The sequence below is a fragment of the Chelonia mydas genome, chromosome 13 (genome assembly GCF_015237465.2).
Source record: "Chelonia mydas isolate rCheMyd1 chromosome 13, rCheMyd1.pri.v2, whole genome shotgun sequence".
Lineage (NCBI taxonomy): Eukaryota > Metazoa > Chordata > Testudines > Cheloniidae > Chelonia > Chelonia mydas.
Genome location: NC_051253.2, coordinates 31,770,773 through 31,786,519, shown reverse-complemented (window position 1 = coordinate 31,786,519; position 15,747 = coordinate 31,770,773). Strand labels below are relative to the sequence as shown.

Genomic DNA, 15,747 nt, shown 5'->3' with positions numbered 1-15,747 from the left:
TTCAGTAGAGATGGGACACAACTGGTTTCCAATATGCTAACGTTTGCATTTCAAGTTTGCATAACGCAACAGTGGAACCAGAAGTGCTGAAGGAGAGTAGGGTGTGACAGGAGCAAGCGGATTAACAGGTATCAGTGCAAGAGGCAGAGGGGAAGAGAGAACAAATGGGCGAGCACATCAGAGTGGAGAGTCCAGAGGGCTGAGTGCAGAGCTCCAGAGATCAACAAGGCAGGAGTGGGGTTGCTCAGCTCTAACCAGGAGACCCTGAAAAAAACAGGACAGCACTCCAGGGGAGGCAAGGGAGGAAGGCAGCTTGGCTAAGATTCTGGGATCTGTGGCTAGGGAGGGGCTTGGCGCGCAGGTCAAGGGGACATCAGCATGTACACTGGAACCTGCAGTGCCGTACTACAGTGTAGGCTGATACTTACCCACCAATTGTAGTCCTCCTCTTCGGCCACGATGATGATCTCTCCCACATGGAAGGTCAGCTCGTCCTCACGGTCAGCCTGACAGTCAAACAGTGCTCGGACCCGGAAGAAGCGTGGTTTACTCTGAAAATCAGGAGGGGAGAACGTCATCAAGCCTGGATCCCTTTGTCCAATGCATCCTGCACCATGCTCTTTGGTAGACACAAACAAATGCAGTCTGAATGCGGGGGCATTTTGGTCCCCAAGCCCCCGTGCACTCAGGGCAGGAGAGAATCCCCTCCAGGCACATGGGTGAGGGCACCAACCAGCATGGGAGCCCTGCGCATGGCAGGTGAGTGAGGGGCATGCCATGGGGCCGCAGGGGATCAGGCTGGGAGAGTGCGGGGGCGGGGGAAGGGGAGGCGAGTGCTGGGTGGCTGTGGGTGCTTTGGGAGCTCTGGAGTGGGTGGTGAAGGGCTGCAGGGGTCCAGATGCTGGAGACTGTGTAGTGTGGCTCTGGCAGCTCCCTACCTGCAGTGTTCTTCCATATAGTTGACAACTTTCTAATTTATGAAAACTGGACCCCCTGCTCCGCCTCTTTCCCCCCAAGGCCCCAGCCCCTGCCCTGCCTCTTCCCTCGAGGCCCTGCCCCTGCTCCACCTCTTCCCTCGAGGCCCAGCCCCTGCTTGCTCCTCTTCCCCACCATGGCTCACTGCTCTACCCCCTCCCCCTTCCTCGTTGCTTGACCCTCTCCACCTCTCTCCCCTGCCCCCCACAGCTGGGCTCCCTGGCTGGGACAGGAGCTGCAGCCTGATGCCTGCCTGCCCACGAGATGCAGTGGGAGGCAGCCCCGGCTGAGCAGCGGCTGGCATGGGTTGATGGCCCAGCACCTCCTTCCCTCCTGAGGTAACTGGACTTTTGGTGTCTGGTCAGTAAATCTGACTGGACACTGCTAGGTCCCCTTTTCGACCGGACTTTACAGTCGAAAATCGGACACCTGGAAACCCTCTAATCTTCCTGGAGACAGCAAGCCCTGTGTCCTTGTTTATTTGCTTCCCTGCAGGCTTTTGGGGGGAGGGGGGCTTGTGTGGAGCTCTCCTGGGGGCAGGGAGCCTGGGGGAAGGGTTGGAGCTAGTCATGATGCCAAGGGAGAGCTGGGAGAGTGAGGCAGAGGCCCTGACCTCCACAGGGCCCCAGCGACAGGGCACCCCCAGGAGCCTGAGGGCCTGATCTGCAGCATGCAGTCTTCACCATGCACTGTGTGTGCCTCCCGCCCACGCCCACGCCTGCGTCTGCCCGGGCAGAGGAGCTGACACGTCCCCGGGAACGCACGCTCACCCACTCTGCATGTGCTCTCTGGGGAAGGGAGCCGGCCAGATGTACAGGGCCCCCAGTCCCTCCCTTCAGAAATCAGGCCCCGTGGAACTGCTGGCCGCAGGGCAGCCTGCTCCAGCTATGTGGGGATGAGAGGGACTGCGCACCTAGGGACTCGGGCTAGCCTCTGCTCCCCATGGTGTTCTGCGAATGCCTCCACAGGGGGAGGGCTCCATGCCTGCAATCAGCTCCTGCCACATCCATGTGATGCTCTGCTGCCCTCTGAGCCTGCCGCGAGGCCGAGCCCTGTCCGTGGCCGGGGTGCCAGCGTGCAGCACTGGAGTTTGAAGGGGGGCACTTTTGCCAACATTACAACCAAATATGGAAAGAAAAGGCCGGTGAGAAAGTGGGATCTGAGCGTGACATCCCAGACCAGAGCACCTACCAGGGTGTCCCTACTTGGGAGAGGGGGCAGCATGTCCTGTGCTGGGCCAGGGCCTCCACCTGGGTCTTGCGAGGTCCACGGCAGCCCGTGGTGTCTTCCTTTGCTGGAGCCAGCCTCAAAGAGCGTCTCCACTGTCTCCGGGGCAGCTAGGACACCAGCAGAACAGTCACCAACTCCCTCTCTTCACAGGCAATCAGCACCACCCCCAGGGCAGCACCACACTGTGCCAGCCAGGCCCCCTCACTACCCTGGGCAGCTGGCTGAGCAAAGGAGGGAGACAGAACAGCTGGGCTGGGGCAAGATGGCAGAGGGCAGTGGGGCTGGGGTTAGATGGCAGAAAGCTGGGCGAGGGGAGGGATGGCAGAGGGGCTGTGGGAGAGGTAAGGTGGCAGAGCGGTTTGGGGAGGGGTGGGGAAGTGGAGGGTGGCAGTGCTGGGCGAGGGGAGGGATGGTGGAGGGGCTGCGGGAGGAGGTTGGGGAGGGGTGAGATGGCAGAGGGTGAGGGAGGGGGTTGGAGAGGGGTGGGATGGAGGCAGGCAGCTGGGCTAGGCGGGCAGTGGCTCCAAAGTGAGTGGCGCAAGGGCAGGGAGCTGGGCCCGATGTGGCAGGCCGCGGGTAGGTTCTGGTAGCCAAGCAGGGCTCAAGTCATCCTTACCAGGCTGTGTCGTGTCCTTGGTGGAGGAGTGGCTGGTGACCTGGCGGGATCCGGTGCTAAGGGAAGCCACAGAGATGGGCTGGTCACTCAGACAGGATGAGGATGGGTGGGGTGCGGAATGGGGCCCCAGGTACCCTGCACTCCTGAGGCACGTATCGGTGGGCAGCAGATCTCAGGTGGGCCCCAGGGCTCCGTGGGATTCCCTTGCTGGCTGCTGACTGGCAGCCAGCCCCACGGGCAGGCAGAGCCGCAGAGGAGTATGACACTAGCTGGGTGATGGGCTTGGCCCGGGGTCTTTCTCCAGTGGTGGAGGCAGCCCCTCCAGGAGCCCCACTGCACCCAGCAGGCCATAAGGCACTCCAGAGAGCCAGCCATGCTGCTGCCTCCATGGACGGCAGCCTGGGGCTCCTGCCATGGGGAAGGGGAGAGGAGGTGAGAGGGCAAAGCCTCACCCACACCTCGCCGTAGTGCCACAGCCACCACCCCTCCCGCAGGAAGGGGCCATCGTACAGGGCAGCTGGCCAGACACGCCCATGCCAGGGCACTGAGATATGGTATTTAGTGACAGCACCCAGTGCCATTGCCAGGGGTCCCAGTCCTGGAACAGCAGCCCTGGGAGACAATGGCTGCAGACGGCAGCGTCCCCCTGCCCCCTACCCAACTCTTTCAGGGCCTCCCGTTGGGCACCAGGCATGATCAGGGCACTCACCTCCCCTGAACACTGCCAAGCCCCCAGCTGGGCAAGGAGCTCCCTCCAGAGAGCCCCAGACCCAGGAATCCTGCCCTACAGAGCCCCCCTGGCCCCTCTGCCTACATAACCCCACTGCACAGAGCCCCCCAGCCCCTCTGCCTAGGTAACTCTGGCCCACAGAGCTCCCTGGATCCTCTGCCCAGGTAACTCTGCCCCACAGAGCTCCCTGGCTCCTCTGCCCAGGTAAACCTGCCCCACAGAGCCCCCCCACAGCCTCCCTGCCCAGGTTACCCTGCCCCACAGAGAGGCCTTCTGCCCAGGGAGCTCTCCCCTGTGATCCCCAGAGGCCCTGCATAGCTCGTCCCAGGTTCACGGGGCTAGTGACATGACTAGGTCCCAGCTCTCTCAGCTTCATGTGAACTCAAGCCGAGGCTAAGGGGTGCCAGGGCCTTGCCCCTCAGTGAGCTCAGCCATGGGGAGTTACCTCAGTCTCCTGGGAGGGGCTCCTGCTGCAGAATGGTCTTTGGGAGGTGAGAAGGATCCAGAATCTGACCGGGAGAAGGGAAATGGCCTGAGCAATGGAGAAGCAGGTGGTGTGTTGCCCACGGGTGGTGCCTTCTCGGCAGCTGCTGACCCACTGCCAATGGACAATGTGCACAGCGAAGCCATGCCCTGTCGCGCCCTACCCCCGCTCAGCACCGGGGACACCCTCCCGGGCATGGGGCAAGCGTTCAGCTACTGCCGTAGCATCCCTAAGAGCAGAGCTGGGCTGGGGAACAGGCCTGGCCCAGAGCTGGGAGCTATGTACCCTTTGCCAGCCAGGACGGCCAGGGATTCCCAGGTGCAGACACTTTGCACTCGGATCACATGCGGCTCCGAGGCTCAGTACGTTCCCGCATGCCCCACAGGCCTGGCCAAGGAGCCTCAGAGCCCCAGGGAAGGGAACAATCCAGGGTGAAGGGCTGGCGCAGGGCTAGTCCCTGGCAGCTGCACAGTTCGGTCTCCTGCCATCTGGGGATCCTCTCCATCCCTGTGCTCTCTGGCCTTCGGGGTGGGGGCGGGGGGGGTACATCTCCCAGGATTCAACGGGAAGGGCCAGACCTTGCAATCCCAGGGAGCTTGACATGCCCACCAGGCCAGGACTGACAGGAACGGTGTCTACCTTGGGCAGGGCTGGATCCCAAGGGCAATGGAGACAGAACGAGTGTCCTCAGCTCCCCGAGCTGCCTCCCCACAGAGCCCCATCCTGCTGGCCAGTCCCTTACCTGGAGCCAGGCTGCTGTGGCTGGGTTGCATGAGGCTGAGCGGCACCCAGGGCACAGGATCCGATGAGGTTCGTTTGTGCCTCATGCTCAGAGGTAGCGACAGGATCTTCCTTACTCCAGAGTCCACAGCACTGGCAGGAGGAGCGGGCAGGGGCACGTGGGGAGCTACATAAAACCAACAGCAAGTCTGGCAGTGAGAGGAGAGGGAGGGGGACACGTACAGGGCGGGGGCTACTGACAGCTTCGGTGGACAGGGCCTCAGCTGGTGTACATCCGAGTAGCTACATGGACATTAACACAGCAAGGCTGATTTACACCTGCTGAGGATCTGGACTGAGGTGGGCAAAAAAATGTATTGCAGGGATAGCTACTCATGCTGCCCCTTGTACCTGGGGGGCTGCCCCACCTCAGCCCCTGAGACGTCACTGCGCCGTCCACATCCTGGAGGGCTGCCCCGCCTCAGCCCCTGAGACGTCACTGCGTCCCGTACACAGAGAATAACTGAAGACATTTCCTCACAGACATTTGCTGTAGGCAGATTGATCTGGGCCTGGCTGCTTTGACGCTTGCCCTAGGGCTTGGCCCAGTGGTGGTCAGGCCCCGGGGGGTGGGGTAGGGAGCTGCAGAGATGGGGCATTGTCAGTGGGGCCAACAGGACAATTAACTGCCCATTTTGCCTCGGATAAGAAGGAAGGGCATCACTATTGTTTGAAATCTATCCAGTCAGACTCCCCTGCTCTGGGGCTGGCCCCATCCCACAAACCCACTGCTGCAGCAGGGCTACCACGAAGGAAAGTCTCACCTCGGATTACACTGTGTGGTGGAAGAGGCGGCACACATGAAGCAGAGCCAGGGGCTGCTGGTATGTCACGGGTGTGGGAATGAGGGCGTGCATAGATGTCATGCAGTTTCCCCTGGGGGGCTGGAATTGCACCCTTTGAAAGCCCTGCTGCATTTCCCCATGGCTGGGAGGCAGTAGCAGGTGCACCATAGTAGCTCTGAGGGTAGGGAGTGCGCTCCTTCAGGGAACCCAACTGAAAAGAAGAGACAGGCATGTTGTTTATGTGGAGCTGTGAACTGCTGAAGACTTTTGGTCACAGCAACCTTGGGCTGGATTCAATCCAGCAAGCTTCAGCTGAAAAGCTCTTTCACCCTCAACTGCCGAGTTCCCTGAGCACATGATACATGCATGTATCATGCCAATTTCTAAGCAGGCAGAAGGCTGGACGAAAGAGTTCCATGCCCGGTAAATTACTGCAACAATAATAAGGCAGGTGATAAACAGCAAGCAGCATGGCTGCAGCAAATCCCATTCCAGCCCAGTTTCAGCTCCTGTGTTAATGGCACAACATGGATAGCTAAGATGAGAAAATGGGTGCTATATTTTTGCTCATCTTCAGTGAAGCATCCAATACAGTTTCACATGATAACCTCGAAGGGAAATGAGGCAGGATCAGAGGTACAGCTGCGATAAGGTAGAAGGGCAAGATAGGCACATGCAGCCGCGGTTAATGGCTCAGTGATGAGAAGAAGTGCTGAGCTAGGTCTGTGCTGGGTCCATACTAATCAATATATATGTGGGCAAGAACCTCTGTTTGTAGCTGAGGACCGCTGTAGTGTGCTGGGATCTCACCTTTTCATCCAGATCATCGTCGCTCTCATACATGTCATCCTGGCCCAGCTGCCACTCATATTCCACGTGAACACGCATGTTGAACTGATTGTTTTGAGCCTGCAGCAGCTGGAACACAGAGGAATCAGGCTCAGGTCAAACTCTCTCCTATACCCACCTACAGCGCTCTGCATCAAGGCTGAAAGTGGAGTGGGCAGCCCAGGGTCAGAGAGACAGGTCCTGGGGGAAAACACACCTCAGTCTGAAGCAGTGGTTTCCAGCTGGTAGGCATGGCACCCAGGCTGCCCCATCTCTACCTGGGGACTTTCCTGCAGCCTTCGTCCTTTTTCCAGGACACTGCTGTTTGCATTGGAGCCCTAACACATGGGCCTGGGCAGCACAAAAGCAAGATTTCTGGGTGTGGGATCCTGCCATATGCCAGAAGGAGATCATCCCACAGCAGACTGCTCTGAGCCCAGCAGCTATAGCCACAGAGACCTCTCAACCTGGCAAATCCAGACTATGTCCCAACAGTACTGACTCTGATTTTGCTAACTGAGAGAAGAAACATCTCTCTAACCCCAAAGTCTGCACTACCACTAGAAATGTTCCAAACTGGCTGTCCCATCCCTCCAGTGGGGTCTGAACGAATCCCATTCTCTGCCAGCAACAGCAGACCAGGCATCTACCTGAGGTCACTTTATGTCCTGCTCTGCATCCCTCATGGGTACCACCAGAGCCCTAGCAACTCAGACAAGGCCTTGCATCAGGGCACCACTGTCAGCCAGGACCAGCAGAAGCAGCATGCACTGCCTACAGCACTCCTAGGCCATCCTGGATGAGCCAGTGGGAGGGGCAACCCCAATCTCTCCCCCCACCCCTAAGCTCAGAACCCCCTACCAATCAGGCAAAGTTCAGACCAGATTCCAGACCAAGAAGAGACCAACCTCACAGAATTCAGCCAAGTTGTCACATGGAGCCCGGTGCAGCCTGGGCCAGAAGCTTAGGTGTCTTGTTGGCACCGTGCAAATATGGGCAATAAAGCTGAGTGCTATGGACCTCCACTAAACAAGAGGCCAGACCTTAGAATGGAGCTATTTGCCCAGCATACTGCTAGATCTATGCTGCAGGGAGTGCAATGTGAGCTTGGGGAAACACCATGCAGAAGCAGTGTGGTGGGGCTGACCCCCTCCCCTTCTAATGAGGTCCAATCCCTGGTTTGCTACTGAGCGCCCCACCTGCTGCATGGAGCTCACACCCCAAAGGTGGAGACTGTAAGGTGCCATTTCTTACCAGTTCTTCACACAGCGAGTGTCTCATGCACCTGGCCACATCCAGGGCCGTCTCTTCAGCTTCATTGGCTGTAGGGAAAAAGCAGCTGTCATGAGCCCTGTGAGCGCTAAGGCAGTCCCTGCTAGGGAGGCATGGAAGCGACTCTCGATAGGGCTGCCCTGTGAGTTCCACGTTAACCCCCGTCTCCTCTAGCTCCTGCTCTGAGTGAGCGAGTTGTTTGGATGCTTCCATATGGGATGCAGGATTCCAGCGCTCCTGGTGCAGCGCTGGCACAGGGGAGTTTAACATTTGGCTGCCAAGCCTTGGGAGTTTTGGCTTCCCTCAGGTCAGGACACACTTTTAGCCCCCTGATTGGCCCCTGCAGAATCTGCTCTGCACATGAGCACAGATATGTGTACAGCCAGGGACTGTAAAGAGGAGAGAACAACCAAAGAGCCATTGCTACTAAATGGCTCCTGTCACAGGAGGCAGCCTTTAAAAGTAAATGTGTGACGCCACTGACAAATGCGTGACAAAGATACAGACACTAATTAGTTGTCGTGATTGTACTGCTACCCCGAACTTTAAAGTGGAATTCTTTATAAATCTCAAAGGTCAAACACAGCGTACATTTTTCATACCCTCATGCATAGCAGATTATCAGATCTTTGGTCAGGGCTCAAAACCAGCCGGCATATGCCCATGCACCATACCAGTGCTGCTCCACGCTGCTCTTTTGTTCTCCAGAATCTCAGCCCTCATTTTTTAAAAAAAGGAAGTCTCTAGCTCTTGTGTGAAGAAAACCTCAGAAGTGTGAGCAAAGTATCACTTGTGCAGGCATGTCTGCCTGAGTCTGGAACAGCAGCTCTGAAAGGTGTGCCCTGCCTCATTCATCTCAGGGAGGTGATTGCTCAGAGGCCTAGGGAGGAACATTCAGGTGCAAGGCCGGCTCTAGGTTTTTTGCCGCCCCAAGCTCCGAGAGCGCAACTGCCCAAGCAAAAAAGAAAAAAGGGTGGCTGGAACGCCGCCCCCGGAATTGTGCCACCCCAAGCACGTGCTTGCTTTGCTGGTGCCTAGAGCCGGTCCCCTTCAGGTGTCACCACTGGGAACTATTTCCTCCCCCTGGAAGAGAGGAGAGGGAGGGCCACACACCTGCCGCTTATGGAGTAACGGCTCATGTTGGTGCTGCAGGTGGATGGCACTGGGCAGATGCCACCATTCATTTCTTCCCCAGTCTAAAAGGCGCTGAGCCCAGCAGAGCCCAAAGGCTTGTTCAGGCCTTGCTGCGGCAGAACCAAACTCAAGGAGCCCAGTCAGCACATGATCATATTCTGAACATAGACATAATCTACTGTGCGTGGTGTCTTGTGCTGGCAATGCACCAGGGTGGAGTTTATTTTGCAGGCAGAGCCCAGAAGAATAACACCCACCTCTCTCCCCAGTCTGACCTGTCTGTAGCTTGGAAAAAAAAGTTAGCAATCCTAGTCAGAACGGAGTTGAGCTCCCTCAGCCACTCAGGCCTGAATGCACGAAAGGACATAGGGTGGGGACACTGAGCGTTGCAACGCTGAACTCTTGGGCACCTAGAAAATCCTGGGAATAACCTGTGACTCTCAAAGCCTGAGGTAGGCGCCTAAGAGTGGGGCGAGAGTTGCACCTTTGAATGCAAATCACAAAAGCCAGCACGCTAGCCGCCTTGGAGATGCCAACCAGAGGGGTGTGCACTAAGCCCAGCTCTCTCTCAGAAGTAGGTGCCTTTCTCTGCAAGTGATTCTCAGCCAGAAATCCTCTTTGGAATTAGGCGCCTATGCCAGTTTGCAAGAAGCAAATGCGGGAGGGAAAGTGAGAGAGCACAAGCATGAGAATGACTCTGTAGCTGGTAGGCAGAGCACTCATCCAGGAGGTGGGAGATCCAGCGTCCAGGCCCCCTGCTTCAATGACTATTTACTTATTTATCTACAGTGGAAGAACTTCAACAGAAGAGACTGAGGGAGCCCCACCCATCACAATATCCCACAGCGCACTTGAACGTGGCAGCTCCCTGTTCAAACCCCTTCTCCCCCTGAGGCAGAGGGGGGACTTGAACCCACGGTCTCCCACATTCCAGTGAGTACCCTAACCACTGGGCTAATAGTTATGAGGGAGGGCCTGGTCCTCCTCCTCCCACTACACTGTTTTGTGTGAACTTGCCTGAGGGGCCTGAGACTGTAGGCGGCCTCTGAGCCCAGCTACTGGCTGGGGTCCAGCCCATGACTTGGCTGAATGCCTATCTTTCCCTGCCTTGTGCATGGTCTGGGGTTTAGACGTCCAGGTGCCGAGAGGGTGGCAGAGCGCACATGCCCAGAGGCAGTAACTTAGGCACCACGGGAACTTTCTACTGCAAAAATGTAGGCACCGAGTGAGTTCAGGAGCCTTCAGGGCTCAGCTGGAGTTCTGTGGATCTCAGTGGAGCCTAAAACTGGGCCTTGGGACCCTAATGACTTTTATGAACCTAGGCCCTGGGGATTAGTTCTTCATCCGATTCAATTACCTTTCTCACTGCTAAGCAATTAATCATAGGATCATAGAAGATTAGGGTTGGAAGAGACCTCAGGAGGTCATCTAGTCCAACCCCCTGCTCAAAGCAGGACCAACCCCAACTAAATCATCCCAGCCAGGGCTTTGTCAAGCCTGACCTTAAAAACCTCTAAGGGTGGAGATTCCACCACCTCCCTAGATAACCCATTCCAGTGCTTCACCACCCTCCTAGTGAAAAAGTTTTTCCTAATATCCAACCTACAGCTCCCCCACTGCAACTTGAGACCACTGCTCCTTGTTCTGTGATCTGCCACCTCTGAGAATAGCCTAACCCCATCCTCTTTGGAACCCCCCTTCAGGTAGTTGAAGGCTGCTATCAAATCCCGCCTCACTCTTCTTTTCTGAAGACTAAATAATCACAGTTCCCTCAGCCTCTCCTCGTAAGTCACGTGCCCCAAACCTCTAATAATTTTTGTTGCCCTCCGCTCAACTCTCTCCAATTTGTCCACATCCTTTCTGTAGTGGGGGGCCCAAAACTGAACGCAATACTCCAGATGTGGCCTCATCAGTGCTGAATAGAGGGGAATAATCACTTCCCTCGATCTGCTGGCAATGCTCCTACTAAGGCATCCCAATATGCCGTTAGCCTTCTTGGCAAAAAGGGTACACTATTTACTTATATCCAACTTCTTGTCCACTGTAATCCCCAGGTCCTTTTCTGCAGAACTGCCACTTAGCCAGTCGGTCCCCAGCCTGTAGCAGTGCATGGGATTCTTCCGTCCTAAGTGCAGGACTCTGCACTTGTCCTTGTTGAACCTCATCAGATTTCTTTTAGCCCAATCCTCCAATTTGTCTAGGTCACTCTGGACTCTATCCCTACCCTCCAGCATATCTACCTCTCCCCCCAGCTTAGTGTCATCTGCGAACTTGCCGAAGATGCAATCCATCCCATCATCCAGATCATTAATAAAGATGTTGAACAAATGTCCTGGGGCAGACCCTCAGCTGGAGTAAACTCTCATAGCTCTCTCCAAGTCAATGGTCCCCCTCATGGGGAGGACTGGAAGCACCATTGGAGGGAGCAGGCAGAGCTGAGAGATTGTAGGGAGGAAACTATTGGTGGGGCCCTGGAGGGGGCTGGAAAGAGACAGAAACGGGGAGGCTCTGATGTGCAGCCCGGGGTCTAATGGAGGGGAGCCCTGCTCTGGCAGACTTTATATAGGTCCAGCTGCATGGGGCTCCCCTTCTACAGACCTCAGTGGAGAGAGGAGAGTGCATGGTGGTGCAGCAGGAGCCAAAGGGAGGAGCTGGCTGCAGGACTGGAGACGAGGAGCCAGCACTGCCTGAGGTCTGGTGCTTGCAAACAGGGCTGGCTGGGGGAGCTGAGGTGATTCTGGTCCATGGAACAGGCCTGGGGATGGGGCTAGTGAGCAGAGCTGCAGCTAGAAAGCAAGGACTGATTGACTGGGAGTTGGAAGAGGACAGTGAGATCTGGCTGAGTGAGGATGACTGGCTGGTGACTGGGTGCTGGCCTAGCGGAAGGGCTGTGAACCATAGAGATGGTTAAACACCCATAGCTGCTCTGAGGAAACCTCTGCACATCTGGCTAAGAAAGCATTAACTAATATTACAGTGATGTGCACAGAGCTCTCCAGGGAGCAGTCTGGCCTTGGATTCCAGCTGAGACTTACCAAAACAGGGATTCCAACCCAAAGACTTTGTGAATTTGCAGTTAAAGTAGCACATGACAGTCCAGAGAAGAGACACATTGGACACGTAAAAGCAACCCCACTCAACATTAACAGGTATATATAGAAATTGATACTTAAACAAATTAGGCATCAGAGCAACTTTCTCAATGCCCAACACGCAAACAACTTTAACTGTTTGGGGGGCAACTTTAACTCTGCCCTGAGGAGAAAGCACACTCCATGAATGAAATGATCCATTCATCACAGAGCTTTCTCTCAGAACTGCACCTAAAAGCATGGAGAGATTACTCTTATTCATAGAAAGCTTGTGTCACTGTTCCAGGGTAACTGCACCTCTGACCCCCTCCATAGTCTGCTAAAGGGCACTCCTTTAGATCTCAGGCCTCCAGCCATCTCCCCTCTCTCTTCAGTCTGGGGGTTTACGCTGCAGTCTCCCTGCAATTCATGGTGATTATTCCAATAGATCTGACCTCGCTCAGCACATGCATTTTACTTTGATCCTCCAAGGTTCGTGGGTTACCTGGTACCAGACAGATTTCACAGAGCATAGAACATTGATTTTAGGAGAAAAGTATTACAGAGAAAATATATCATACAACAGAGAAAGGTCTAAACACATGCTAGCTTATCAGAGGTCACCTATCATCCACATGGGGGATCTGGTAGGTCACAGTCCTTCAACCCTTTGGGTCGGGTTTTCCCCCTTGGTCAAAGGACCATGTCAATTTGTTGGATCTAAAGCAGGACCTCAGGCAGTTCAGGCTGGGCCTTTACAAGCTCTTCTTTGTCTCCTGGGCTTCTTGAACGGTCTGAATTAGTCTGTGCAATTTCCCCTGGGGGTGGTACTTCTCTGGAGTTGTCTACCTGTCCCAGGGCTGCAGTAATTACCCTCACTGATTGTAGCTCCTGGAGTGATTGGAGCTCTTCACCGGCCAGCATACACTGCCTGGCTTACAGCGATAGAGATAACATTTATAAAATCGCAAGACTAGTCTCAAGATACGCCTGTGTTTATCACATCTGGTACCACTTGTCATCAGTCAGGCCTTTTGTAAAATCCCACTCTACAAAACTAAAGGCGCTTTATTAATTCAGGAATCCCTGAATTCATATGTGTAACAGAGTCATTGGTGGTTCCTCCCTTGGGGGGCGGGAGGAGGGCAGGAACCTGACAATGCCCAGTTATCTGCACTGGGGGTCCCAGCCCAGGTCCCACTTCCTTACTATTTGAGGGGGGGGCCTCTGCCCTTTGTGGGCCCTTTTAAGTCTCTCCAGAGGCGGGGATCAAAAATGAAAGTCACAAACCCCAAGGCATTCAGGGATACTCCCTCCCAGTGGCCCCAGCAAAAGGGGAGGGGTGCAGCAAGTCTACCGTGCACCAACGTACTGGGTTTTGGGGAAATTGGTCTGGCCAGGCCTCTGAGTCAGGCTCAGCCTGTCCATCTTACGCTGGGAATCTGTTGTTCAGGGTGAAGGTCTCCTGGCTAGGAATCACTCCTGCAGTCTGCAGCTTAGGGCAATCCTGCTCCTCTCCCACCCGTCCTCCCTTTTAAAGGCCTCCTCCCTATGATACATAATTCACAGGGCCAAAGGGGTGGGGCTAGCCCTTCCCTGTCTGCATGGGGTCTATACACCCCATCACAATATGTGTCTAAAGTTTGTTACAGGGCCCATCAGCATAGCATGCAAACCCATCCAAAGAGTGTTTTTTTCCTATTACTAATACCATGCATCCCCAATTAAAGACACATTGTTAAAGACAAAGCTACTGTATGAACTAACCAGAAATGCTACACCAGCTGAGAAAGATCCACACTGATTATATTAACACAGGAACTGTGCGCATCATCACAAATCAGACACAGAATTACACACTAGAGGATGGACACATATAAGGTTAGGTAACAGGAGCATAAGGGACCAAGGGAGCTCCCAATAAAGTAAAAGCAAAGACTGCTGTTGTCTCTAGCAGAGGTCAGGTCAGGGCCTAACATATTAACATAAATGCAGGGGCAGAGTTAAGGTTGTTTGGGCGGTGGTCATTGAGCATTTTTGTCTTTAATGGTAAGTGTGTTTGTGTCTGCAGATGCTTGAGTATAGGTTGTTGTCCAAACTGTTAATGTCTGAGGGGTTTAAGATGGGTTTATTGTAAGATGGCTCTTGACTTGCACTTAACCTTAACTGTAACAAGGTTTTTGTTTTGGGATTCTCTACATCTGCTTAATAGGCATTAGTGACACCTCAAACGTGCTCAGAGCTGCTTCAAAACAATCGGTCAGTAAAATACAAGTAACTCTGAGCCAATGGGTCAGCAATATCTGCCTTCCTGTGGCCTGGAATAGTCACTCCTGTATAAAGCTCATGGCTGTCACATTCACAGTCACAGCCTCTCCTGTCCAGGTATCTCCTGAAGGAATCAGGATTCTTACCATGCACTGACTCATCTAGGATCAGCACCTGACTTCTCTAACCAGAGCTAAGCCATAATCCCTGTTAGACACCATGTACTGCCGACCCTATCGGGGCACCTCAGCGCTGCTCCTGAGACACATTGTCCTGTGGATTTACAATGCTACACATTCTGTGTATAAAAGCCACTTGGTTCTGCATGCTTCTTCTGTTGCATTTGGCCTGGTGCAAAGGGCTCCTGTTCTGTTCCTACTAAAACATGCAAGGTGCAGAGAGCAGACACAGGCCCTGCGAGTGAGACAGTAAAAAATAAGGAACCCAACCCCGACATCTTCTTCCCTGTTTGGAGAACCGAGCCCGTGCAGTCACTTACTGATGGTAATGCTGGCTTTGGCTCTCACAAAGAGCTTGAGGCACTCGGGTTTATTGTGGAGGCAGCAGTAATGAAGCGGTGTGTTTCCCTTCACTGTCTGCTTCACAAGGCTCCCACTGGGGCAAAGGACAGTCAGTATCAGTATGCTTGAGAAAGAGCAGTTCTCGTCTATAATAATAACTGCATGACGTTCAACCCCAAACCCTTCTCCCTAGCTCACAGGAATGAAGACCAGAACGGATGCTGCCCAGCATTCAGGCTTTTAGCCAAGGCATGTGAACGTAGGGCTGCCAAATGTCTGGCATATTGTGCAGCTCTTGTGCACTGGGCAGCCCTGCCACGCCTGCTGACAGGTCACCTGGGACCTCGCGCATGGGACCTCGCACAGCTCACCTGGGACCTTACGCGAGCTGCGGGCAGCAACTGCAGTTCATCCCGTGGCCACAAGAGGCTGTTGTGGCACATGGCTTCAGGCAGGCGGGGACAGCTCGTTGTGTGGGGGGGGGGGACACACGCTGAATGGAAGGGACTGACTGGGGCCCAGATTAAGCCAGGGTCTGAAAGGGGTCAGGAGAGGCTGTCTCATCCCCAGCTGCCAGACGCTGCCTCCAGTAATAAATCACACAGGGTTTATTAAAATAATTAGGATTGTATGCAAATTATGTGAAAATATGCAAATCTTCTTACTGAATACTCTACCCATGGAATTTCCCCAACCTTGGCAGCTGTGTGCACGTCCCCCGGCAAAGGGCAGCGCTGTGAGGCTGGTACAATACCCACTCTACTGCAACAGCAGCCGAACTCAGAACACAATCCTGCACTTGCACACCAGATCACACAGGACTGCACATCCTTGAGGACGCAGCTATGCATCACTGAGTGATGTCAGCATGGAATTTTGTATGGAATGAGCATACACTTTTATCAGCTTTCAAGTTTTACAACCATATATGGTCGCGGGGGAAGTGGGGGATAGAGATAAAGAGAAGAGTTCACAGTACAGAAGGTGATGCAGAAGATAAGGGTTTAGAAGGATCGTCTAGAGGAAGGATGGTTTTGTATGGGCTGGAACCCA

General features: G+C 54.6%; 1 protein-coding gene across 3 annotated transcripts in view; it reads right to left on the bottom strand.

Annotated features, from left to right (window-relative positions):
- LOC102931959 (arf-GAP with SH3 domain, ANK repeat and PH domain-containing protein 1) overlaps positions 1-15,747 on the bottom strand; it is a 101,022-nt gene that overhangs the window by 10,280 nt on the left and 74,995 nt on the right. For 2 of the 3 annotated variants that reach the window (XM_037915629.2, XM_037915631.2), the window contains 9 exons: positions 14,673-14,788; positions 7,683-7,750; positions 6,411-6,518; positions 5,580-5,811; positions 4,778-4,942; positions 3,997-4,060; positions 2,822-2,877; positions 2,167-2,312; positions 429-551 (listed from right to left, as the gene is read on the bottom strand). In XM_037915629.2, the coding sequence (XP_037771557.1) occupies positions 429-551; positions 2,167-2,312; positions 2,822-2,877; positions 3,997-4,060; positions 4,778-4,942; positions 5,580-5,811; positions 6,411-6,518; positions 7,683-7,750; positions 14,673-14,788 (1,078 nt within the window). Of the gene's footprint in view, positions 1-428; positions 552-2,166; positions 2,313-2,821; positions 2,878-3,996; positions 4,061-4,777; positions 4,943-5,579; positions 5,812-6,410; positions 6,519-7,682; positions 7,751-14,672; positions 14,789-15,747 lie in introns of those variants that run through there. The other variant, XM_037915630.2, reaches the window with a different exon arrangement.